The sequence below is a fragment of the Phacochoerus africanus genome, chromosome 3 (assembly GCF_016906955.1).
Source record: "Phacochoerus africanus isolate WHEZ1 chromosome 3, ROS_Pafr_v1, whole genome shotgun sequence".
Classification (NCBI taxonomy): Eukaryota; Metazoa; Chordata; class Mammalia; order Artiodactyla; family Suidae; genus Phacochoerus; species Phacochoerus africanus.
This window is the reverse complement of record NC_062546.1, coordinates 170,551,961-170,578,843: the sequence shown is the minus strand read 5'-3', so window position 1 is coordinate 170,578,843 and position 26,883 is coordinate 170,551,961. Positions and strand designations below refer to the sequence as shown.

Here is a 26,883-nt window from a genome sequence, read left to right as displayed (position 1 = left end):
ATAACAAAAAAGAAAGTAACTGTAGATAAGACCAGGATAAATTTATAAACAGGATTAACTGGGATTACTTCATTTTGTAGGACTAACGTATTTGCGAGGCAGGTTCCACTTTATAGAAATAATTATTTTAAAAGAAGATTAAGAGATTAAGAGGAGGAAGATCCCAGAGATAAATTTCTCAGCATGTTTCTTTAAAAATATATCAGGTCAAACATTTAGAGAAGAGCTAACACCTCTCCTTCTGAAACTATTTCAAAAATTGCAGAGGAAGGGATACTCCCAAACTCATTCTATGAAGCCACCATCACCCTGGTACCAAAACCAGACAAAGATACCACAAAAAAAGAAAACTACAGGCCAATTTCACTGATGAACATCAATGCAAAAATCCTCAACAAAATACTAGCAAACTGCATCCAACAATACATTCAAAGGATTGTACATCATGATCAAGTGGGATTTATCCCAGGGATGCAAGGGTTCCTCAATATCCACAAACCCATCTGTGTGATACACCACATTAACAAACTGAAGAATAAAAACCATATGATCCTCTCAATAGACGCGGAAAAAGCCTTTGACAAAATCCAACACCCATTTCTGATAAAAACCCTTCAGAAAGTGGGCATAGTGGGAACCTACCTCAACATGATAAAGGCCATATACAACAAACCCACAGCGAACATCATTCTCAATGGTGAAAAGCTGAAAGAATTCCCGCTGAGATCAGGAGCAAGAAAAGGATGTCCGCTCTTGCCACTACTCTTCAACATAGTTGTGGAAGTCCTAGCCACAGCAATCAGAGAAGTAAAAGAAACAAAAGGAATCCAAATTGGAAAGGAAGAAGTAAAATTATCCCTATTTGCAGATGACATAATTCTATACCTAGAGAATCCTAAAGACTCTACCAGAAAACTGTTAGAGCTCATCCACGAATTTGGCAAAGTTGCAGGATACAAAATCAATACACAGAAATCGACAGCGTTTCTATATACTAACAATGAAAGAGCAGAAAAGGAAATTAGGGAAGCAATCCCATTTACCATCACATCCAAAAGAATAAAATACCTAGGAGTAAACCTACCTAAAGAAACGAAAGACCTATACTATGAAAACTACAAGCCACTGATGAAAGAAATCAAAGATGACACAAACAGATGGAAAGATATACCATGCTCGTGGGTTGGAAGAGTTAATATTATCAAAATGACTATACTACCCAAGGCAATCTACAGATTCAATGCAATCCCTATCAAATTACCAAAGACATTTTTCACAGAACTTGAACAAAATATTTTAAAGTTTGTTTGGAAACTCAAAAGACCCACAATAGCCAAAGACATCCTGAGAAAGAAAAATGGAGCTGGAGGAATCAGGCTCCCGGACTTCAGACTATACTACAAAGCAACAGTCGTCAAAACTGCATGGTACTGGCACAAAGACAGACATATAGATCAGTGGAACAGGATAGAAAGCCCAGAATTCAACCCACACACCTATAGCCAACTCATCTATGACAAAGGAGGCAAGAATATACAATGGAGAAAGGACAGCTTGTTCAATAAGTGGTGCTGGGAAAACTGGACAGCCACATGGAAAAGAATGAAATTAGAACACTGCCCAACACCATACACAAAAATAAACTCCAAATGGATTAAAGACCTAGATAGAAGACCAGACACTATCAAACTCCTAGAGGAAAACATAGGCCAAACACTCTCTGATATAAACCACAGCAACATCTTCTCAGATAAACATATCAGAGTATTGACAATAAAAAGAAAAAGAAACAAATGGGATCTAATCAAACTTCAAAGTTTCTGCACAGCAAAGGAAACCCTAAACAACACAAAAGACAACCCACAGAATGGGAGAAAATCTTTGCAAGTGAATCAACTGACAAGGGATTAATCTCCAAAATTTATAAACATCTTCTGCAGCTCCATACCAAAAAAACAAACAAGCCTATCAAAAAATAGGCAGAAGATCTAAACAGACAATTCTCCAAAGAAGACATACAGATGATCAAAAAACACATGAAAAGATGTTCAACATCCTCATTATTAGAGAGATGCAAATCAAAACCACTCTGAGGTACCACCTTACACCAGCCAGAATGGCCATCATCAAAAAGTCTACAAACAATAAGTGCTGGAGAGGGTGTGGAGAAAAAGGAACCCTAGTACACTGTTGGTGGGATTGTAAATTGGTGCAACCACTGTGGAAAACAGTATGGAGATTCCTCAGAAAACTAAACATAGAACTACCATTTGATCCAGCAATCCCACTCCTGGGCATCTATCCAGAGAAAACCATGACTCGCAAAGACACATGTACTCCAATGTTCATTGCAGCACTATTTACAATAGCCAAAACATGGAAACAACCTAAATGTCCATTGACAGAGGAGTGGATCCAGAAGATGTGGTACATATACACAATGGAATATTACTCAGCCATTAAAAAGAACGAAATACCAGCATTTTTAGCAACAGGGATGGACCTAGAAACTATCATGCTAAGTGAAGTCAGCCATACAATGAGACACCAACATCAAATGCTTTCACTGACATGTGGAATCTGAAAAAAGGACAGACGGAACTTCTTTGCAGAACAGATGCTGACTCACAGACATTGAAAAACTTATGGTCTCCACAGTTTGAGGGGTGGGGGGAAGTGCCTGGGCTGTGGGATGGAAATCCTGTGAAATCAGATTGTTATGATCATTATACAACTACAGATGTGATAAATTCATTTGAGTAATAAAAAAAAGGAAAAAATAAAATAAAAAATAAATGATGCCTTGGCTAGCAGAATCACTGGACAAAACTGCTGGTCTGGATCACAACAAAGAAGACATTGTCGAGCTCTTTCTAAACTAGATCTTATCAGCCCTTTATCATTTTTGGTCCCCACTGTTCTCATTCTTCATCTCACCTAAGAGGAGCAAGGTGTTTAATAAGACAGGACCTTTCAATTGAGTAAACGAATATGGTAGGTGAACTTATGACTCACATCACTAAGAAAAGTAATGAAAACAGTATATATTCTGATACAGAAAGAACATTTTCCTACCAAAAGGATGTATTAATATGACACAAATGAAAATACAATCTAATTTCTTTTCACTTAAAAAAAAATAAAAAAATAATAAAAATATATCAGGTATTGCCCAGGGATGATAAAGATGAAAAAGATATGGTGCCTGTTTTATGGGGATCATGTGGGAGACAGAGACATCAATCACTCACAGATAAAATAATAAATGCCATTTCATGGGACTATCTAAGATCTCGAGGAGCATAAGAGAATTAAAGGCTGGGGTTACCTGGTGGCCTGGTAGGTTAAGGATCTGGTGTTGTTACTGCTTCAAGCGTGGACAAAAAAAATAAAGGTACAAGAGCATAAGCTTCTGAGATGTGATATCTGAGCCAACTCTTTATGCATAAGGAGGAATTTGAGAGGCAGAAAATGGAGAAGGGTATTTCAAATAAACATTCTGTGCTAAGACTCAGTAGTAAGAAATGAAACTCAAACATTAGACATATTCTATGCTATCAAAGAGTCCTTATACCACACTAAGAAGTTTAGGCTTTATCCCACAGGCTTTAAGAAACCAATGGAAATTTTAAAGCTGGAAAGTGTAACAAACAGGTTAACAGTGTTAAATTCTGATCTGAGTGGGAGAGGAAGTTAGACACTAAGAAACTAGAGACAATGAGTTTATCTGCAATAATCCAGGTGAAAGATGATGAGATCTGAGTAGCAGCAGTGATCAGGTGAAGGAAGGGATTGCCTCAAGGGCATTTCAGAGACAGATCCACAAGCCTGGTGTATAACTAAGTTTAGGGGTAGAAGTATAGGCAATGTGAGGATAACTCCAAAGTTTCTAGTCAGGATGATTTAGTAGATGAATTTTGCCAAAGCAGGAAATTGAGTGAGTCTGTGAAGTTTTAGAGAAAATCAGTCAAGTTGCACAGCGATGCCTTTGAAAACTCCAGTCAGAGATATTCTTATACACAAAACTGGTTGGTGCCCAGGAAAGTCCAAAGTTGCAGACAAAAATTTGATAATCATCAGTTCTGCTTGATGGACAGGGTCCCCTCATGACCCCAAGAAAAAACAGCTCCAGGACCACATGAAATCTGAGCAACTAAAACCACAGGAGCAGCCTTGGGAGAGTCTGTTTAGGCAGAAGAGCATGGGCCAATTACAGACTTTTGGACAATAGCTTAAGCAGAGGAAGAAGAAACAGTAAAAGATACTGTAAAGAAGAAGAGATATAGAAGAACTGAAAATTATATTTTGTAAAACGGTATCACAGAAGGCAAATGAAGAGCATTAATTGTACTTAACCATCTTCTTACCAAGTTTTGATGGGTACTGGTTTCAGACTGTTTTTCAGATCTGAGTGATTCAACTTGTGTTCGGGAAGTGCAGAAACAATCCTGTAAATTCAGAAATATGAGTGAAAAATAAGTCATAAGATAAAGGTGGCATGTGCATACAAAAAAGTCTGTTGAAGGAACAGAAAGGGCAACATGCAGGAATCTGCATTGGAGCCAGTATTCAAACTGTGGAGGTACACAGTATGGGAGAGAAGTGAGGAGCAGCTGGATATGCAGAAGACATTTCACATCTCATATCTGTTATTTTACTTGGCACTGTATCTGATTTTTTTTTTTTTTTTTGCTTTTTAGGGCAGCACCTGTGCCATATATATGGAAGCTCCAAGGCCAGGGGCTGAATCAGAGCTGCAGCTGCTGGCCTATGCCACAGCCACAATCACACTGGATCTGAGCCGCATCTGCAACCTGCGCTGCCATCTTGGGGCAATGCTGGATCCTTAACCCACCGAGCAAGACCAGGGACCAAACCCGCATCCTCAGGGACACTATGTCAGATTGTTAACCTGCTGAGCCACAACAGGATCTCTTGATTCTTGCCCTCTACCCTGGAAGTAAGAATATCAATTCATTTTTACTGCTGTTGTTGATTTTTAATTCTTTCATCTTTAGAGTTTTCTCTGAATATTTAGAGATTATTCTGCTGTACTCATTATATAATTTTATCTTGATTCTCAGATTTTTTCCATCAAGTGTAGGAACCATGTTTATCCACATTAAAACACACATTGAATATATTTGGAACCAATTTTATTTTGTAAGGTGATAAAATCTCTAATCAATTTGAATCAAATTAAGAGACTTAGTTCCAGTATCACGATTTACATTTTCCTGCATTTTAACCCAAGATTCTATTATTACATAGTGTCAACAAAGAAATTTAACTCCTACACATGTTAGTGGAGCGAAGCTAATGTTATACTATTTAGGAAGAAAAAGTATGTCGAAAGCATAAACAAACTGTGTGAAAGAGACTTTTAATTATTTTTAAGCATATCATAAACATTCATTTCAAATGAACATTAAAGTATAATATCAAGTGAGTCTTTAAGTCTATCCATGTTTACTTAACACTCTGTAGTCACTTGCTTAAAGTAATCAAACTTCCTTTCTTTTAAAATATGCCCAGATTTCTTACTAACCAAACTAGTCATTTTCCCAGTTAGCCTAAATTACTGATTAAGTTGAATTACTAGTCTGTATACCTTATCAGTCTTAAGATAATAATTTCATATATCACCATTTTATATAAAATTCATCTCTGAAGAAGAGAAGCTAATAGTGTCAAGACAGTTGTAGAGCGAATGCCTGTTGTGGCTCAACAGGTTACAACCCAACTAGCATCCATGAGGATGTAGGTTCGATCACTGGCCCTGCTCAGTGGACTAAGGATCTGGTATTGCTGTGAGCTCTAGTGTATGCTGCAGATGCAGCTCAGATCCCAAGCTGTGGCTGTGATGTAGGCCAGCAGCTGCAGCTCAGATGTGACCCCTAGCCTGGGAACTCCCGTATGCCACAGATGCAGCCGTAAAAAGCAAAAAAAAAAAAAAAGATAGTTGTAGAATCATTTGTTTTGCAAAATGTCTAGTGGTTTGTATAAGCTGAAAAAAACTTACAATTTAACAGTTTTTGAAGATACTTATCACTGCTGTTCAGAATAAAAATAATCTCCAGTTAGATTATTTAAGTATTATATTTGGTACTTATATATATTTTGCTACATTTACCCTAAACCTTTCACAATAATCATTAATACCACTGTGTGGAAAAGTTAACACAGTAGGCCTTGAAAAGACCTGCTTGCAAGGCCGACCATTGACTGGTATCTAGGAACTAGGATTCTGGGAATTTCCCACCATTCCCTGATAAGAATGGATCACAGTGCCTAAACTGTTCATGCAAACAACATAGTTTGTGCTGAACACCTGCTTTATTTCTGAGAACCTGGAATTTTGTTACCTGCTGCTCCTTTGAAAACATCTTTTCTTAGCTGTCAAATAGAGGGTAAAACTTGAATGGGGAAGAATCCTTCATAAGTAAAAACATTAACTATATCTCAGTTGCATAAATATCTCATTTGGGGGAAATATGAATGTTTTGATTCAAAGGACTCTAAGTATTTCATCAATATTTCATCAATGCAGAAGAATATAACAAAATTATTAACAAAATGAATATAAATGACCCATTATCAAATTCTATTATTTTTAAAAAAAAATCCATAATTATGACAAAATAGATTAAATAAGATGTTCTTTCCCCCTAATTTGTCCCCTAGGAAAGCACACAGCCCTCTAAAACTCAGGATCTTCATCTATCAAGTGCCTGCTTATATCTCATCCAAGCTACAAATGGATATAAAATTGTTAATCTTTAAGTAATTCTTTAGAGAAGGGTTCAAAAAATTATGGCCCATGAGTCAAATCTGACCCCCACCTGTTTTAGTGCATAAAGTTCACATCCATTTGCATTTATTTACATATTATGGCTATGGTTGGTTTTAAAACAGAAGAGTAATTTAATGGAGACCATAGGGCACACAAATCCCATCTGGCCCTTTACAGAAAAAGTTTGCTGATCCCAGCTTTAGAAAATGAGGTAGATATTTCACCTCAATGTATGTTCCAGATATACAAAGTTCCCCTTTTAAGTGGAAAAACTTTAAACACAAAGTAAGTGCATTCTGTATTTTCCAAATAACTAACAATACAGTCTCCTCCTAACTTCATATTATGCCTCTCAGACTTGGCGAGTGATGGAGTGTACTGGCAAATATCAGTTTGAGCCCTGGCTCTAATTCTTGGCAGTCTTGAGCCAAACTCCAAATGAGGATTATACCACCTGCCCTGCCAATCACTTACAATTTTGAAGACAGAGAGATATAAGAAAGTATTTGTAAATTACAAATCATCATACAAATGTACCTATCACTTTTTAAAAGAGTACTGCTTTAATAATTCAAACTTTGTATTATATTCTACATAAGACATAATCAAAGTTCTAAAACTACTTAATCTAAAGTAGATACCATGGACTTAATATAGGCAAGAAACAAGTTGATATATATACACAGTATTTTACACTGATTCAAATGTTTGTTGTTAAGTCAAGAGGCTTTTGTGGGGTTTTTTTGGTTTTATTAGAGCCACAAACACAGCATATGGAAGTTCCCAGGCTAGGGGTCAAATCAGAACTGTAGCTGTCGGCCTAAGCCATAGTCACTTGGGATCTGAGCCGAGTCTGCAAACTACACCACCTCAAGGCAATGCTGGATCCTTAACCTACTGAGTGAGGTTCAGGTATCAAATCCATGTCCTCATGGGTATTAGCTGGGTTCGTTACGCTAAAACACGATGGGAACTCCCAAAAGGCTTATTTTTAACACTATATTGACTACCTTTAGTCAGATGGAAATGTGTAAAACAGATTTTTGAAAGATTTAAAGGATAAGGCATAGCTTAACTGGATGGAAGAATATCTAAGGACAGTAAATGTATGAAAAAAAGTGGGTATGGGACAAAGGAAAACAAGGAGTATAACAGAAAAGGACAGGAGAAGCACTTTTTTAAAAAGACAAAAACCCAACGAAAATTTAACTCATTTTTAAAGACCAGAAGTCATTCAGATCAAAACATCTTAAAGCATAAGAATATTCCATCAGAGTATGTCCTCTATTATGACCTTGCACTAACCTCTAACTACTCTGTTGATACAAAATTAGATCCATGTTTATAAAAACTTACCAAAAGAGACATTGAATCGCTTTAGTTCACAGAAAGTGACAAAAATCCATCTATTCCAAAGATTTCTGCTTTATCTTCAAGAAATATCCTACTATAAAAAAAACAAAAGCAAAATAACTTAGATTTATATACAAACTCTTTGAAGACCTAGTTGCCATAAACCCATTGCTATTTGGGCAGCTATTCTCTAACACAGGATTACAGACATTTTGGCAAAGTGTCCTTAAAAGCATTTCTGTTTACTGAAGACTATTTGGGACCTGACATTAAAATAGAAAGAGTGAAGTGGAAAGGAAATTCTGAATATTTCCAAAGCCTCCATATACCCCCATCTTTCCTTTCCTATCTTTTCTGTATTATGTTTTTAAAAAACACTAAGCAGATATAAGAATACAGAAAAGGCAATGTTGGACACACTTTTGGTTAATAAATGGTGCCAACTATAAATATACTCCAAGAATTTCCAATGGTTCCATTTATAAGTAAACTTTGCATCTTCCAAAATGGTTTAATAGGTAATTAACCTTCCTCATCTGATTAATCACCATTAAATCACTTAGGGTCACTGACCAGCAAATTTGGGAAAGAATCAGGATTAGTAACAGACTAGGAATTAATAACATTTTCTTCTCGCCATATGTTTTAAAATTTTTTGTGTCGTTTCCATACAAAAATAATAGTTTCTGTAGGTCGAATATTTTTTATTTTATGATTCTTAGATCTGATTTCTTTTACTTCTTGGAATTTACTGACATATATGAAAGATATGCAGTAATCATACAAATAAGTCCTGTCCACTTTCATTAACGGAGTACTAAGCTCAATAGTTTATGAAGATTCTAACAGATTCAGAGGGTTAAAAGAGCTTCTTCAGATTCAAGGAGCTACTAAAGCACCACCAAAAGTTTCCAGATCTTTCCTAAAAGGTGGTAATGCTCTAAACCTGTTAGTGCCAGGTCTTTCCTTATACCTAACCAATATCTCTTTCATCTAAATTGTGGCTCATTATTTCATTTTAATGAAGTTCCCAAGTCTAATCAAGGTATCTGCAAACATCTGAACAAAATGAGAAAGAAAAAGACTTTGCTCACCATAGAGTAGCAGCCAATTTTATTGCTAGGGAAGGATGTCAATTTACTCAGGATATTCAGTACAAACCAAAGGCAGAAAACAGGAGGAAGAAAAATCTGAGAGTGCTTGATTATTTTGTCACCTGCCATTCATTATCATCAATGTAAGATGCTGGTGTCTGCTGTGTTACAAGAGGGGGAATGCAACACCTGCCCTGCCCACTTTCCAAGGTGACTGAGATCAAATTGAATATTTCATCTGAAAGGGCTCAGAACTAGCAAATATTGTGTCAATATAAGAGCTGAAGAAGATGTTTTGAAAGGTACACTCAGATATTATTGGTGGCAGTACCAAACAATAGGGCTCATTTGGAAAGCAGGTTGGCAATGTTTTAATAATGATAAAAATGTTGGGACATATATAAACTTATATACAAAAATCAATCAGTAACAAGGCCTACTATATAGCACTGGGAATTCTATTCAACGCTCTGTGATGGCCTATATGAGAAAAGAATCTGAAAAAGAATCGATATATGTATATCTGATTTACTTTCCTGTACAGCTGAAGCTAACACAACATTGCAAGTCTACTCCAATTAATTTTTAAATATTCATACCTTTTGACCTAATAAAATTCTCACTTCCATTAACTTATTCTAAGGAAACATCCGAGTAAATGAAAAAACCATACACCTGAAAGTCACTGTCCTATTGACTAAAAAAGCCAAGTATTCACTCCACAAATGTTTAATGAATGCCTGTCATGGGTCAGGCACTGTGCTAGGCACCTGGGATAGTGACCACCGCAGACAAGGCCCTGACCACTTGTAAGGGACATTCCCACAAGCAGTAAGATTAGAGATATCATGATTAACTGAATTTCCTGGTTCTCAGGATTTTGTTTCCTGCTTTTCCCACGTAATATAAGTTCTTAAACAACAAAAATTTTGTAAACTCCATTACACTTTTTTTTTTTCCCAGAAAAACTCATAAGAAACACAATCTGTGAGAACTGTGCATGGGTTAATCCCAGAGATTTTGCTTTAGATGTGACAGACTATTAAGAGATAATATTATAAGACATTTTGAGGTCAAGGCAGCAGCTGCCCCTGCTAAGGGCAGCGGGGGGAGGGAAGGATAGCTTTGCTGTCATAATTTTCTCCTGCTTGCGCTTTCACTAGGTATAAATATAAATTCTTTAAAAAAAATCATGGGTGAGACTTGTATTTCTAAATATATTCACAGGTACATCAGTGTGGTCTCTTGCACTTGTATCTAAAAAGCTAATTAGGATAAAGCCTTATAAATAATTTAAATCTGTTCTATACTAATGGTTGCTCCTAAGGCTTTAATCTGAAAGGTTAAATTAACACTTGCTGAGAAAATCAGGAGCGCATCTAAATTACACAACTGGGGAGGGGGGAGAGAGTTAGTTAATGTAAACATCCAAAAGAGACCACTGTTAGTGGGAATGCAAAAAACCTGATTTAACTGCGCGGAGCTCTAAGATTACTGTAAGTTTCAAAGAGATCCTGGGAACCCATAAAGTCTTAAAAATTAGAGCGACGCACAACTCAGTAGAATTTTCCAAACTTAGCATCGTGACTCACGCTTTCAAAAAATATTTACGAAGTGCCTACTGTGTGCCAGGCTCTAGGCTAGGTAGGCGCTGTCACAAATTCTGATCAAGTTCTGAGGGAAAAGGTGCCTGACACAACAAACCCACGAGGAAACAACACAACGCTGAACTTAAATACCGAGGACCAAACGCAGCTTGAGCATTTAATGATGTAAAAGCTTCCTTCCGAGTCCTGTTTTGGGGCACTTTGTTAGCGAACTCACAGAAGGTGTCACACGGCGCGGGGGCCGGAGGGCGTCCTCGGTTTGGAAACTTCTCGAGCGGGGAAGCACGGCCAAAGGTGAGAGCAAGGGTAAGGGTGGGGGTGGCGGGGCCGGGGGAGAGCGCGGCGGGCGGATGGGCCCCCGAACACCTGGCACCGCCAACCCCAGCAGGCACCGCCTCCGCCGCACGCAGGTGCCTCCGCCGCCGCCGCGAGGCCCAGGACTCCCGGGCAGAGCCGGAGCTGCGCGGGGCGCACGGGCCGGTCGCCACGCAGAGCCGGGCTCCCTCCACAGCCCCGCTGGCCGCCCGGGCTCGGGCTTGAGGCGCGGTGGCGAGTTCTAGTCCCGGGCTTCCCGAGGTTAGCGCGAACGCAACCGCGCTCCCTCACGTCCCAACTGCCCCTCCCTTACCCTCCCCGGCCCGGCGTCCCCTCATTACCTAGGAGGCGACCAAAGCCAGCAGCTCTCCTCAGGCAGCCAAAGGTGCAGGGCCCGGGTGCCCGGCCCGCCCAGGGGCAAGGCGAGAGCGCCAGGCCCGCTCCCAGCGCGGGCCGCGAAGCTCAAGAGGGCGGCGCGACCCGGACTGGGACTGTGGGCCTGGAACTCGGCCCCAGCCCGGGGCACCCCGCCGGGACGGGATTCGCCCCACCCCGACTGCAGGGTCGCGGCCCCGCCTCCCGCCTCGGGGCCGCCGGTTAGGGGGCGTGGCCTTTCGTGCTAGGGGCGTGGCCTAGAGGAAACTGCAATTCCCAGCAGGTAGTGCGCTAGCGCCTTAGAGGCTGCTGGGAGAGTGGGTCTTGTCTTCTCTTCCCCAATTGTGCGGGGCGGGGGACTGTAATTGAGTCGGCGTCGCTGCAAAACCGAAGTCGCCGAGTGATGATGTTGTGAAGTCGCCCACCAGTCCCTGCCACGCCCGGGCGGTTACAGGCAGCGGCGGCCGCTTTGGCTGCTGCTCCTAGGCTGCCGCCGCTTTTAGAATCTTCTCCTTGAAGGAGCGCGGGCGCAGGACCGAGGACACCGGGCTATTCCTGTAAGTAACCTTCCCGCGCACGACCCGAACTTGCTCTTGCCATCTTCTCTTGAAGGCAGAGGAGCCTCCTCGCCCCGCGCTCCTCCTGGTCCTCGGAGGTCGCGCGCGGACACCGGAGCCGGAGCTGGGTACTGGAGGGCTGGGTGCTCGCCGGGTCCCCGCCCCGCTCTGGGAAGCGGGTGGTTTTCTAAGGATAAGGGCGAAGTGGTGGGCATTGGACTCTGGTCCCCGGGTTCACCCCAGATGCGCCTCTGAGGAGGATTAGCAGTATCCCATCCTCTGCCGGACAGTACTCACCTAGTGCCCCATCCCCGAGCGATGAGCGGCTTTAGTGTCTGGACGTTAAATCTTAAGCCTCAGTCGCCATCTGTGATGGGAGAGAGATGAGACGATAGTGGAAAAGAGCTCTGTGTTGAGTTGGGCTTTTCTTGCAATTGATTTTGAGCCAGACATCTTTTAAAAGAAAGACAGTTGCCTTTAGTTTCAACCGTAAATAATGAATATTGGCAGATATCCTTTTAGTATCAGCATAAAGATAATCTCCCAAACACTTAAAAGACTTCTGGGTCATTTTAATAGTGGTGAACTCGGTTACTTGCCCACGAGCCTTTTATTTAAACCTGCAGTTTCTGCCCCAGAAACAAACTTTTCACTGGAAATTCATCAAGCTAGAATGGACCATAGAAATAAAATGAAAAGGACTCTTTCAGGTTTTTGTTTTTAATTTATTTCAGTCATTTTTCCCCTCAACTTCAAATCTTTGCTGTAGAATTGGAAGTCTGAGCTACAGTGATCTCCAAATAGCATGTTGATGGTGGTGACATGACACTACAGAAGAAATTGTGAAGGACATTTGGTGGTAAGAAAGGGCAAGCATGAAGACACTTTATCATCTCAGCAGTTATTCCAGCTTTCTGTTTTTAAAATTCAGTAACATTCAGAAAGTCTCAGACATTCATCAAACACTAAAAGACAGTTGTTATATTTACAGATCTTTATTCATAGGATGATAGGAGTCAGACAAACATTTGAGTACTTCCAGTCAGCCAGGCATCTCAGTTATGAGCTCTACATACGTTGGATCACTTAATCACTAAAATAATTCTGTTGCATAATCTGAGGTTCAAAAACTTTGCTTATGTAACAAGTAGAGATTCATACCTAGATCTGCCTTACTTCAAAGTGTGGGTCAGGTAACTTGTACCTACTTCAGAAATTACTGACCTTAAAAAAAAAAAGAAAGAAAGAAAGAAAGAAATTACTGACCTTAAAGGTTGGAAAAGCATTTTCCAGCATTATTTCCTAATACCGGTTCCTACTGCATACCTTGGACATCTAGAATAAATCCTGAAGCCCTGCTTTAGTGCTTTTGAACCAGTTGTTCTATCTACTTGCAATTCTCATCCTCCACAGAGCTAAAGACCATTACAAATGCACCTCTTTACTTACGTAAGCCTTGGTAGGATTGGCCTTTCATCTCAAAAGTCTTTCCAGTTCAAAGGTTTAGTGGTTCTGTAATTGAAAATATGAGCCAAGGAGTGTTATTCTCTTCTGCAAATGGTTAACATCTGTAGTCACAAAGAGTAGAAAAAATTGTTTCTTAAGATTTTTACTTCAATACACAAAATACGGTAAACACCAATATAAGGAATGAGATGATAATGTTATTGCATGTTTATTTTCAGCTTTGTTTATATCATCCATACCAATTTTTGAACCTCTAGTTACTATCCTGTTTAGTTAATAAGAAATCTGAACACTAAGGTAATATTCACATTTAAAATAACTTAATAGTTGAAAGAGCTAAGTTATTCATGATTTCCAGTCGTATTTGATCTGCAGTAATCATATAATAGGAAACATTTGTATAGATCTTACTATGTGTTAGATACTTCTCTAAATGTTTCACCTATATTAGCTTATTGTCATAGTAGCAGTATGAGGTGTTTTTGTAGATAACTAAAGCAGAGGGTAAGTTAACATACCCAAGGTCATGCTGATACTAAGTGATGGAACTGGGTGTCAAACCCAGGCAGTCCCAGAGTCTTTACTATAACATTTATTGAGCACCTACTATGTACCAGCCCTACAACAGAATGCTTTTATTATAATTTGCCATTTATCTTTATAACTACCTTATGTAGAATGGAAGGTTGGCATTTAGTGACTTGTCCAAAGTCATGAGATAAGTCAGTTGTAGAGCCAGGATTTGAACTCACACTTGCCTTTCTTCAAAGTCCATGTTCCTTCTTCTACTATAAATAATCAAATCTTTAGTAAGTACCTTCAGTGGGACAGACACCATGCTAAGTGGTAGAATTTACACTTCTCATAATTCTCCAGAATTAAGAGAAAATAAATTTCTGTTGTTTAAGCTGCCCAGTCTGGTAGTTTGTTATGGAAACCCGTGCAAACTAATGGAGAGATGTTTTACCGAAGAGATGACTTACAAAAAGCCTTCGATGTGTAGCCAAGTGCTTAGGTTTCATGGTAAGAAGTGTTGAGAAATGAAGCTGGAGACTAGGCTGGAGTCATATTTGGATGAGTTTGTATGAGACACTAAGAATTTTAAACTTTTTCCTAAGGGGTATGGAATGGAGGGAGTTTGTAGCAATAGGAAAACATTAAGTCTGTATTTTAGAAAGATACTCTGTGAGCCATGGAGGATGGATTAAAGGGGGTAAGACTGGAGGCAATAAGATCAGTTAGGTATCTTATTGCCACAGGAAGCCGAACTGAATATTTTCTCGGAATATTGAAATAGCAAACTAAAGTGGAACCATTGTTAACATAAGAACGATTTTAAAGGGCACAGCTGACCCTTAGGGCATACATAAGGTGATTTAGGAATAATTTGTATATACCTCTTTCGTACCTAGAGATTGGCTTTGCTTTTGACATTTTGCTTTCCATAAAGAAATGAAGCTTTATTCAGTTATCACAGAATATTCATTATTTTTCCACTGTATTTAATAGACATTCTTAATGATGCTTATTCTCTTCTATGCCAAGTCCACTGACAACTTCATGAAATACCTACTCTTACTATCTCAATTTTATACATAAAGATACTGACGCACAGAGAAATTAAGTAACTTGCCCATGGTCACATAGCTAATAAAGGATAGTGGTTAAGATTCAAACTCAAGCAGTCTGTCTTTAGAATCTGTGCTTTTAGCCATTATACTCTCCTGTTGCCATTTACTATTTATCGAGGTCTTCAAATGCCTCTGAAAAGAGAAGGAAAAAAATACCAAAATAGAATATGTTTGCCACAGAGAATATAAAGTTAATCAGAAATGATAAGGAACAAGTGTATTTTTTCTTTTTTTTTTTCCTTTTCTTTTTTTAATTTTAGAGAGGAGTTCCCGTTGTGACTCAGTGGTAACAAACTCTACTAGTATCCATGAGGGTGTGGTTTCCATCTCTGGCCTCACCCAGTAGGCTAAGGATCTGGCGTTGCCTCCAGCTGTGGTGTAGGTCACCACTTGGCTGGGATCTGGCCTTGCTGTGACTGTGGCTGTGGCTGGCAGCTACAGGTGCAATTTGATCCCTAGCCTGGGAGCTTAATGGGAAAAAGTGGCATTGACCTGAGGTGTGAAGAATGTCTAGAATTTGGATATGTAGAAGGGGGAGAAGACATTAAAGGTAGAAGACATAGCATGGATGAAGTTATAGGTTTGAGAATTTCCTGGTGTGTCTAGGGAATTGGTAAATACAGTCCTTTGTTTTGGCTAGAAAATATTGTGTGGTTGGAGAAGCCAGTTTTTTTGGGGGGCGCAGGGGCACAGATAGTGAATGTCTGGGAAAGAGAACTTACAGAGTGAGGGGCAAGGAAAACTGTGAGGTTTTTAAGCCAAATGTTTGAGGTATATACTAGAAGTAATTATCTTTTTTTTTTTTTTTTGTCTTTTGTCTTTTGTCTTTGTCTTTTGTTGTTGTTGTTGTTGTTGTTTTTGCTATTTCTTAGGCCGCTCCCGCGGCATATGGAGGTTCCCAGGCTAGGGGTCGAATCGGAGCCGTAGCCACCGGCCTACGCCAGAGCCACAGCAACGCGGGATCCGAGCCGCGTCTGCAACCTACACCACAGCTCACGGCAATGCCGGATCATTAACCCACTGAGCAAGGGCAGGGACCGAACCCGCAACCTCATGGTTCCTAGTCGGATTCGCCAACCACTGCGCCATGACGGGAACTCCCCTAGAAGTAATTATCTTTTAGGAGAGGATAAATAAAGTTCATCTAGTCCCATTTTAACCATTAAGTCCCATTTCATTTCATGCCATGTCTCACAAACCCCACACATCCCTCTTGCTGTTTCCTTTCACCTAATTTATGCCTTTCTTACCATAATCTAGGCATAATGCGATGAGATTTCTTAATTGTTTTTCTGTCTCTGACCTCTCCATTCCTGAAATTTATCCTCTATTCTGACTCCAGGTTTATTTTTCAAATGTCACTTTCCACTTAGGAACTTGTTCCCTCTGGGATCAAGTTCAGACTTCTTAATCTGCACTAGTCAAATTTAAAGCTCCAAGTACTTCCCCATAATCAATCCCACGTAAGTTGGTCTATACACAGCTACCACATTAGCTTTGTCTGCTGTTTGCTTTGGGGCCTTCTTCTCTCTTTGTCCCTTTACCTACTGGATACTCCCAGTCTCACTCAAAATCTTTCCATCCTTGAGGAACCTATATTCCTTGAGGAGTCCTGTATTAAATCTTACTTCTATGTGAAACCAGGACTTCAGCTAGAAAAGAACTCTCACCCCACTGACTATCCATAGAACAGTTCTAAGACTCATTAAATACTTATTTCTTATTTGGTGCTGTTATCTTATGTTCTTAGATATCTTAGATCATGAGATCTTAGATCTAATCTAGATCCTAGAGATCATTAGAACTCTCCCCATTGAGATCAGATTTCTTGGATTTTTATCTTCCCTTAAGTCAGAAGCTGTTGTATACTACTTTTTATCTCTTTTCAGTACTTTTAGTTTAATTCAAGAAGCATTTTTTGAAAGCTGTCCAGTAAGCAACTGATTGACAAGTTGTTAATTGAGATCATTTTATTGAAATTTCTTTTATAACTGGCTTCTTAATATGTAATGTTCTGACTTTATTGCTGACTTTACTACTAAGTGAGGTACCCTTGGGGACATCCTGTTTAACTGCCCTCTGTTATGGTTTATTCATGCTAGAAAATGAGCATACAAAGCCTACCCGTGGTATAGAAGTGGAACTAATTCATGTTGTAAAAATCGTTGAGGTCTTTGAAGCTTATCCATATATCTCTCTTGCCAGACTTTGAGTTCTTTCTCTTTAGAAAGCTTTCTGACAAGTCGCAAAGAAGGCAGGAATCCTTCAGATAAAACAGGGTCTAATTTGAGAGTGTTATGCTATGCTGTCCAACAACAGAATTGATAGTTACACATGTTAAATAGTGAAAGAATTCACACACCAGTTCAGCTGATAGTTCATTTCAACAGCAAATATTTATTGAGTTGTTTGAGATCCTGCCATTATATTTCCATTCTGATCAGCAAGGAGGAGGAAAGAAAGAAGAATAGCACTTTCCCCCTTCCTTTCTGGAAGAGGACTTCCAAGAATTGAATTCTAATATATGTTGTGAAAGAAACATTAGATGTTGAGTTAGAAAATAATGGTGGCAGGGGAGGTTACTTCAGGTCAAATGCACTGTATCTTCTTCCTGAGGATGACTTTTAAGCTGAGACCTGAAGGGTAAGAAGTAGTTGCAATAGAAAGATAAAGAGGGAAGAGTATTCTAGGTACAGTGAACAGTTGCAAAGGCCCAAGATAGGAGAGAGTGTGATGAGGAAGTGGAAAGAAATGACAGAAGGCCTGTGGCTAAATATGAGCAAGAAAGAGAGTGGTGCAGGATGAGGAAGAAGTAGTCAGGGCCCCAGCAAGGCCGGATCTTGGAGATTGAGATGCGGAGTACAGATTTAATTCTAAATATTACAGGCACCTTTGAACTTTTTTTTTAAAGGAGTTTAGTTTTAAAACCTATTCCTGTTGGAGTTCCTGCTGTGGTACAATGAGATTGATGGATTTCTGGAGTGCTGGGATGAAGGTTGAGTGGGTTAAGCATCCAGCGTTGCCACACCTCCAGCGTAGGTTGCGGCTTCGGCTCAGATCAGGAACTCCATATGCTGTGGGGAAGCCAAAAAACAAACATCAACAATAACACCTTTATTCTTGTTGCCTTATGGAAACTAGAAGATTAAAGCATGGAATCTGTTAGGAGGTGTTTCGTATTCTGAGAGATGATGATGCTTGAATTAGGATGATAGAAGAAGGGATGAAGAGAAGGGGCACATTTGAGATATGTATGGGTAATAGACTGTACAGGATTTGATAATGGGTTGGATGTGGCAAGGTGAGAGAAAAGGCATGTCCTGTTCAGTGGATCATTTCAGGGGATCATAATTAGCCTGTGAGAAATTTTAGTGGAGCTCAGGGAGAAGTCTCATCTGAAGATCCAGATTATGAATTATTAATGCTAAAGAGGTGGTTTAATCTGTGGTAGTGGATGGTTTGCACAAAGGTAAGTGGAAAATAAGAACATGGTCACAATTGGAACTTTGGAAAATAGTAACATTTAAGGATCAAAGGGATGGAGCTGGGTGATCCATTGAATGGATCTGAGAAAGCAGCTCCAGGTGAGCCATAGCAGGAAGGTTGAAGTAGGGAGTAGTCAATCATATTGAACCAGAATGACATAAGACAACTAGGAGGGTGTGAATGGATCAGTTAGCAGGAACTATTGATGACTGAAGGGAGAGTAGTTTCAGGAAAAGTTAGATTGCTGTAGGGTTGAGGTATAAAGGAGAGATGACGAAAAGAGAGTGAGAGTAAATACTCTGTGAAGAGGCTTGACTGAAAACAGAGGTCAGCAGCTAGGAAGTAACCCAGCATGTTGGGACGGGATATTTTTTTTAATTTTTATTTTGTCTGTTTTTAATAAAATGGAAGGCTTTGGGCATGATAATAGGCCAAGGAAGAGGTAAAGCTAGTAGAGTATAGGGATAAGCAGTAGAATAAAGTTTAGAGAAGGTAGGAGTAAAGACTTTTAAGTAATATACATTTTATTATTTTTTAAAACTGGGTGAATCTATGCATGTGGTATAAAAATTAGAAGAGAATGAAGCAAAGGCCACCCAGTTCCTCTTCTTAGAAGATTGCTAATTTACACTCCCATCCACAAGTGTGCAAGGGCATGATTGAAATTATGTTTGCACTTAATTCTCAGAGTTTGGAGAGAAAGCTAGAGATAAATATATGGTTTGATTGGTGGGAGGAATGAAGTGGATCAGAGATGAGTGAGAAGATGTGGTGTGGAATTGGTTCAGAAAAGAAGGATCTTTAAGAGACTAACAACGGAGTTCTTGCTGTGGTGTGTGGATTAAGAATCCAGTTGCAGTGGCTCTGGTCACTGGGAAGGCACAGGTTTGATCCCCAGCTGCAGTGGCATAGGTCACAGCTGTGGCTCAGATTCACTCCCTGGCCAGGGAAGTTCCATATGCTCTGGGTGTGGCCAAAGAAGAAGAAGAAGAAAGTTCTTTTGGACTTCTTGCCATGGTGCAGTGGGTTAAGAATCTGGCTATAGTGGCTCAGGTTGCTGCAGAGGTGCAGGTTTGAACCCTGGCCCAGTGCAGTGGGTTAAAGGATCCAGCATTGCCATCGCTGCAGTGCACGTCACAGCTGTGGCTCAGATTCAGGCCCTGGCCCGGGGAACTACCATATGCAGAGAGTGGAGCCATTAAATTTAAAATAAATAAATAAATTTTTAAAAAGGCCAACAGGGTACATGTCTATGGTGTGAGGTCCATGGCTGAAGAATTTGTACCAGCCCCTCTCCACGTGGCTTCGTGACCTTTTAAAGAGAACTTAACTACATCTTTATATTTAAAATGTACGTCAACTGAGAAAATAGATTTCTCAAAAATTCATCACTTAAATAAAGTAAGTACATGTTTGGGGTCCAAGTGCCAAAACTCTGTTTTTGGTTCTTAGTCGCTTTCAGTCAAAGGCATGTTGTGTGGTGCTTTGGGGTTATTCAGACCAGTGGTATAAATCAAAACAAAGGGAAGCTTGTTGGTTAAGAAAGAGCACTCTCTGTCTGAGGGAAGAAAGGAAGAGGAGACTGGGAACCAACCAGTGTCTCTGAGGTGGTACTGCTGTTCCTAAAGCATATAATTTAACAACTTAAGAAAAATTTCTTTTCAGCTATTCTCATCTTTTTAGCTAGTGTTAGGCTAAACCACTGACTATGACTATTTTATCTTTAGTCACAGAGATTAAAAGATTACAAATGAGACATATTAGCAATTGTGAGTTTTTTAAAGAAGATATTTGGTCATTTCTTATTTGATATGGGGATTATTTTAAGTTCATTCATAAACAGCTGTAAACAGTCTTAGTGGGAAACATGATAAAACCAAGGAATGAGCCAAAGGTTCAGGTTTAGCTTCCTGACAAAACTGACAACTTGTTCTTTTTTTAGTTATCACAAGAAAAGTGGGTAGTGTGTTATTGCTATAAAAATAATAAATCACCCTTTTACCATCAAACACTTATACAGAGTTTTTCATAAACCAAATAGTGTTTTCTTTCACATGTTCACTCTTCGCTTGATTTTGTTTTTCAAGGCAGTTTCTTTAGTTGATGTTGAACTGAAATGTTTTAATAATTGTGTTCATTCAGTTACTTCTGAATTCTGTGTTGACATTTTAATAATTAAGCTTATAGTCGGGCATGTGTTGTGGACCTACTGTGTGTCAATTGCTTTAAGGTTTTTTGGGCATACAAAAATAAGATACCTTCATTCAAGGAGCTTGTAGTGAGGGAAAAATTGAGCATGTACTCTTCTGGGAGCATCTGAGTAAGGGGGTCAACAAACACTGGTTAAGGAGCAAAATCACAATGAAAAATGTTAAGTTTTCCTAAACCATTTTCTCCATGTTTCCACTGTATTTCTTTATACTGATTAACAGCAAAATTCTCACAAAAGAGATGCAGACCCTAGACTTTTCTTGAGAGACAAAGGACAGAGTGTATTCACAGCCAGCCTAGGAAAAAGAACACCAGGTGAGAAAGCACTTGGCGACAGTGCCAAAGGAAGAGAAGCCAGCCAGCTAATTCCCTGCGGATGGAAAGAAGGAGGGATGAAAGTAGAGGTACTTGAGGAACTAGCCAAGGGCTGAAAAACAGGTCCTAGGGTTCAGTCTCAAGCAGACACCTTCTGGGTTCTCCGATAACCCGGTTATCTGGTTTCTCAGCCAACAGCAAAAGGGAGAGCCATACTGGCAACAAAGACTGATAGCCTCACCGTGGGAGAGGAAAGAGAATTAGAAGTGGACTTAAAATCTCCAGAAAATTAGCAATTGGAAACCATTTAGCATAGGGAGAAAGAACTCCTTAGAAGCTTATAATCCCGAAGCATATCACCATAATCACTATAATACAGTAATTGCTAGTCATAGTTGTGACCATGAGTCATCAAGTTCTTTTTAGCCTCTTAAGGACTTTTTTCCTCTTCCCATATAGCAATTTGTTGGAGTTTTCTCATTACCATGTCTTAACTTTAGGGGGAAAATACCTTACTATCTATGTTTCTAAAATAAGGAAATGGAGGTGTGACCCATGCCGCAGCTACAACAATGCCAGATCCTTTAACCCTCTGTGCTGGCCCAGGGATCAAATCCATGCCTCCACAACGACCCAAGCCACTACAGAAGATTCTTAACCCACTGAACTCCTAGAAGCCAGCTTCAGAAAACTTTACAGGGCTTGTTTCATTTGGTATATTCTAGAGAAAGGTCATGAATTTAACAGATGTTTGAGTTTTTGCTTTCAGTGTCAAAAGAGCTCGTTTTTGCTCAGGAAAATTCTCACAGGGTAGTGATGATGCCTCTTCATTTGTTCAGGTCCACAAAGTGAAGTTTGTGTGCGCAGAGTCGCTCAGGCCTGGAGGAAAAGACACGTTAAGCAGACTCACTGAATAATGATAAATAAGCAAGGATGTCTATTCTTTTTGTTTGTTTTCTTTTGCTTTTTATAGCCACACCTGTGCACATGTGCAAGTTTCCAGGCTAGGGGTCAAATCAGAGCTGCTGCTACAACCACTGCAACACCAGATCTGAGCTGCACCTGCAACCTGTACTGCAGCTCACAGCAATGCCAGATCCGTAATCCACTAAGCAAAACCAGGGATTGAACCTGTATCCCACAGAGACAACGTTGGGTCCTTAACCCCCTGAGCCACAACAGGAACTCCCAGGATGTCTATTCTTAACATAGAGTAAAACTGTCAAATGAACTATGTGTTTTGGTTCCCATAGTTAATGTATTTTCCCTTATAGGAAAATCTGCATGAGAAACCAAGTTACTATAAGTGTGTGTTGGGGGTGTGTGCACGTGCATTTAGAGGTAGAGGACATTTGAAACTTAAGGAACACTATGCTAAGGGAGTGGAGGAGTGAGCTGAGTAGCAGTATGCACTCCAAGAGCTATGCTAACTCAGAATAGCAAGGGCTGAAGCTGGGGCCTAGGTGGAAAGCTGTTGCCAGAGACAGAGAGAAGGGCTTGAAATAAGGCCAGAGCAACAGGCGTGGAGAATAAATTGATGGGAACTGGTGACAACTTGGAAAGCAGGGATTGAGGAAAAGAAAGATGACTCTGAAATCTTTGGTTCTGCTGCTCAGGTAAATTGATAATATTAACTAATAGGTAAAGCAGGAAAAAATAGATTTCATAGAAGAAGGATAATGGGTTCAGTTTAGAATGTGGTGAGTTTATGGTATTGATTATAAGTTAATACTGAGAGGTCCAGTTTAAAGCCAAGAAATGCCAATTTGGGTTGAAGTTAGAGCCTTAAGGACTTATTATTATGTAATTGGAAATTAAGGCCTTTGAAGTAGATGAGAGTCCTAATGAGAAAAAGGAGAGGGCTCAGGATAAAATCCTGAAGAAATGGGGATACTGGTAGCCACTACAGGCAAGTGGAAGGAGTTCCTGCTGTGGTACAGTGGGTTAAGAATCCTACTGCAGCAGCTCGGGTTGCTGTGGAGGCGAGGGTTCGATCCCCAGCCTGGCGCAACAGGTTAAAGGATCCAGTGTTGCTGCAGTTGTGGCTCAGATTCTGTCCCTGACCATTTGGGAACGTCCACATGCCATTAAAAAATTAAATAAATAAAAATTTAAAAAATAAAATACAGATGGAGAGAGTTCCTAAATTTCCTTAGCCAGCTGGTTACTATACCCATCAAGCTCAGAGTCTAATTGTCTGAGATGTTGCAGGTAGCCACTTGCCATACCTCAGAAAGCTGTATCCGTTCTTATTTGATTTCTGAATTTCATTGGCAAACCAGAATCATCCACTGTGTGCAATTCTCCCTCAAAAGGTAACCTTATCTTGAAGTCCTGGAGTTGACTGGTTCGGAAACCATGAGTCTTATGTCTGAACCGTAACTTGAACATCTCTTGCCCAGTAGAATTACATTACTAAAATGAATATATGTCTTAGATATGCAGAATTCTAGAATCATTCTAGGATTATATGTTTACAACCATGTTTATAATAAATATTCTATCCTGACCATCACTCACTCCCATGTTAAGTTACACCCTGTTCCTGCTCCTAAAAGATTGCATGTCCTCCTGCCACTGATTACTTCATTGATCTGAAGAACTATCTTGCCTACCGTTTTTCAGTTTTTGGAAACTTATTTCTGAAGGCTTTAAGTATTTTAGGTTTAAAATAACTGAAAATTTTCGGATCGTTTTAAGCTGCCAAAGCCAATTTATATTTGACTGTTAGAGGAGATAGAGAAATGAAGACACAGATTTTCTGCCTCTTTTTGAATTATTTATTTTGAAAATTTGAATTTACTTTACTGCTCTATGAAAGTGCTATTTTATTTGAGAGTAAGTCTTGAATAGCAGATTATAAAGAAATATTCTTAAGTTTGTCAGCATGATTATGTGTTCAGTTTATTTCTTAATCTTCCATGAAGTGTCTGTGTAGGTTTTCAGATGATGGTGTCTTTTGATTTAATCTACTGCCTAAATATTACCAGTCAGTGTTGAAAACAAAAAATGCTTTCTGATTTGCTGGGGAAGGATTTATTTGGTTTTAGATATATAGTACGTATAAAGTACCCACAGACTCTGTTATATAAAATGCCTCTGCTTGAGGCATTTTTGCCCTCACTTTTGGTTAAGAGAACAGGAAATCCACAAACTCTGTAATGCTGTTTCCTCTGCATTATTCATTTTTGAAGACTTATGAGTGTTTTTTTCTTTTTTTTTTTTTAACTATTACTTTAGTCAAAAGGGCATGATTCTCTGTGTTTAAAAAAAGATACATAGTAATTATGATAACTTTATCAGTATCCTGGAATGTAAATACTTGATGGCAAATGCTCTTGTGAATGAATATTTTAATATGTCTATAGCCCAAATGTCAGATGAGTGTCCAGACAGACCCTTTAGGAGCTAAACAGTTGGCTCGCACCTTTGGTTTCATGTTATGGGGAAGCCAAAACCCTCCCTGAGATTTCTGCAAATTCCTAGTGTTCTTGTGGCCTTTGAGTTACTGCCATCTGGATGGGACTTCTTTCCCTTCCCTTCTCTCTTCCTCCCCGGGGCGGGGGTGGGAGGGACCAAACAGTTGTTTCCCTGGACTTATACAGAACAGCCTTGCCTTCCACCATAAGTGCCTTTTCCTTGTGTTTTCCCAAATAAAAAGCATTTCTTTCCTAAGAGAAGCTCTGCTGTTGCATGTAAAGATGATGAAGTGTGTGTCTTGTTAGGTGATTATAATAATCCTTCCAATAACTCTTATTTTCTCCATTTACCAAATTTTCAAAAATTTAAATAATTCATACTAAACTCAGTCTCCATTCTTTAAAGAAGTTGTAATAAAACCGCATCTTGAAAAAGCTTCTGCAGTGTTAGAATTGACTATACTATATAGCACTGTGTATTTCTTTTGCCAGGTGGTACAGAGAAGATAGTGGTCATTTAAAAGAATACAGAATTTCAGGAGTTCCCATCATCATGGCACAATGGAAAAGAATCTGACTAGGAAGCATGAAGTTGCGGGTTTGATCCATGGCCTCGCTCACTGGGTTGAGGATCCAGCATTGCCATGAGCCGTGGTGTGGGTTGCAGACACAGTTCAGATCTGGCATGGCTGTGGTGTAGGCTGGCGGCTGTGGTTCTGATTAGACCCCTAGCCTGGGAACCTCTATATACCGCAGGTGCAGCCCTAAAAAGCAAAGTAAATAAATAATAAGAGGATACAGAATTTCAGATTTTAAGTATCACGTTGCTCTTTCTCTTAGAGAACTAAAGACTATTTTGTGAATGTAAGACAAAAGTCTACCCTTTTGAAGTTTGCATTTAGCTTTTTTGCCCTATTTTCTATGCAATTTCCTTTGGCTAAACTATGACATCACTAAATTATTTCTGACTGCCAAATAATAATTTGCAATGGCTTTTTTACTTCTAATCAATCATGATCTTTTATAGAAACAAGTTCAAAAAAAAATAGGTGATGGGAAAGAGGGATAAAACTAGGGATGCATAAATAGTAGTTAACACTGTTTTTAGGATTTATATATATATATACTGTCTTTTTTAAAAACTTTGATTACACCGCTGCATGCGGAAATTCCCAGACTAGGGATCAAACCCGCACCACAGCAGTGACAACACCATATGCTTAACCACTAGGGCACTGAAGATCTCCTCTCTGATCTTTTTTGATATTTGCTATCACTGGGCCATCATGTAAAAGTTGGAATTCTTGTCTAGAAGTAGAATTTTGAAAAGATTTCATGTTCATATTGCTTATTCAGGTACTTGTTGCCTTTTCTTGAAGAGTTTTGTGTCCTTGTTTTACCCTGTGGTACAAAACTGTTGTGATTGAGGGTATAGACCAGAGGTCAGCAAACTAGCAAATGGGCCAAATCCAGCAAATCTATAAGCTAAGAATTGTTTTTCCACTTTTTAAAGGGTTAAAAAATAACAACAAAGATAATAGATGACAAAAGCCTTACATGACTGCAAAGCCTAACATATTTACTGCCTGGCTTTTTACAAAAAAAGTTTAGATTCTTGAGTTAAAAAAGTTTAAAAGTGTATAAAGAATTGTTACAAGGTCACCGGTAGAAACTATCAGTGGTTATGTAATTGTATTTCTGAATTCTGTGTAATCCATTACCAAATGAGTTACATTAAAATGATAACACAGATCAATAAAATGTTGACCTTTAAAGATAGATGAGTAGACTACTAAACAGCATGTCAACAGTCTATCTCCCAATGAAGGGATGGTAAAAGATTACAAACAGCTTTCATTTGATTGTTCATATTTATATATTGCCTGAATTTTTTTGAATAAACATATTACCTAATTTATAATGAGAAAGAAAGGTGCACAGATGTATATGTGTGTGTCGTGTCTGTGTGTTTTAAAGAGAAACTGAATGGAAATTTCAGTGTCACTTGTGGCTGATTTTCATCAGATGATGAATATGTTTGTTTAAGGAATATAACTTATTATATTACCACTTTTAAACTCTTGTCATCTTTGAACTTTAAGCACTTTTCCCTTCAAAACTTTTATCAGATAACCAAACACCTGAAGATGTCAACATCAAGGCTTAATCTCACTTTTTTTTAACCATTTCTTTGGCTGAAATCTAACTACACTTCTTTAGAGCAGCTGGGTGGTAATATAAAAGCAACTGGCCTTTTAAG

General features: G+C 39.2%; 2 protein-coding genes across 7 annotated transcripts in view; one reads left to right on the top strand and one right to left on the bottom strand.

Moving 5' to 3' along the window:
• STRADB (STE20 related adaptor beta) overlaps nucleotides 1-11,677 on the bottom strand; it is a 29,146-nt gene extending 17,469 nt beyond the window's left edge. The window contains exons 1-3 of one of the 3 annotated variants that reach the window (XM_047773235.1): nucleotides 11,504-11,677; nucleotides 8,150-8,240; nucleotides 4,368-4,448 (exon numbers count right to left, since the gene is read on the bottom strand). In XM_047773235.1, coding sequence (XP_047629191.1) covers nucleotides 4,368-4,448; nucleotides 8,150-8,161 — 93 coding nt within the window. In that variant the 5' untranslated portion in view covers nucleotides 8,162-8,240; nucleotides 11,504-11,677. The remainder of the gene's footprint in view (nucleotides 1-4,367; nucleotides 4,449-8,149; nucleotides 8,241-11,503) is intronic. The other 2 variants (XM_047773237.1, XM_047773236.1) reach the window with 2 other exon arrangements.
• TRAK2 (trafficking kinesin protein 2) overlaps nucleotides 11,036-26,883 on the top strand; it is a 64,499-nt gene continuing 48,651 nt past the window's right edge. For 2 of the 4 annotated variants that reach the window (XM_047773234.1, XM_047773231.1), the window contains exon 1: nucleotides 11,802-12,094. The gene's annotated coding sequence lies outside the window, so the exon portion shown is untranslated. Of the gene's footprint in view, nucleotides 11,142-11,801; nucleotides 12,095-12,828; nucleotides 12,954-26,883 lie in introns of those variants that run through there. The other 2 variants (XM_047773233.1, XM_047773232.1) reach the window with 2 other exon arrangements.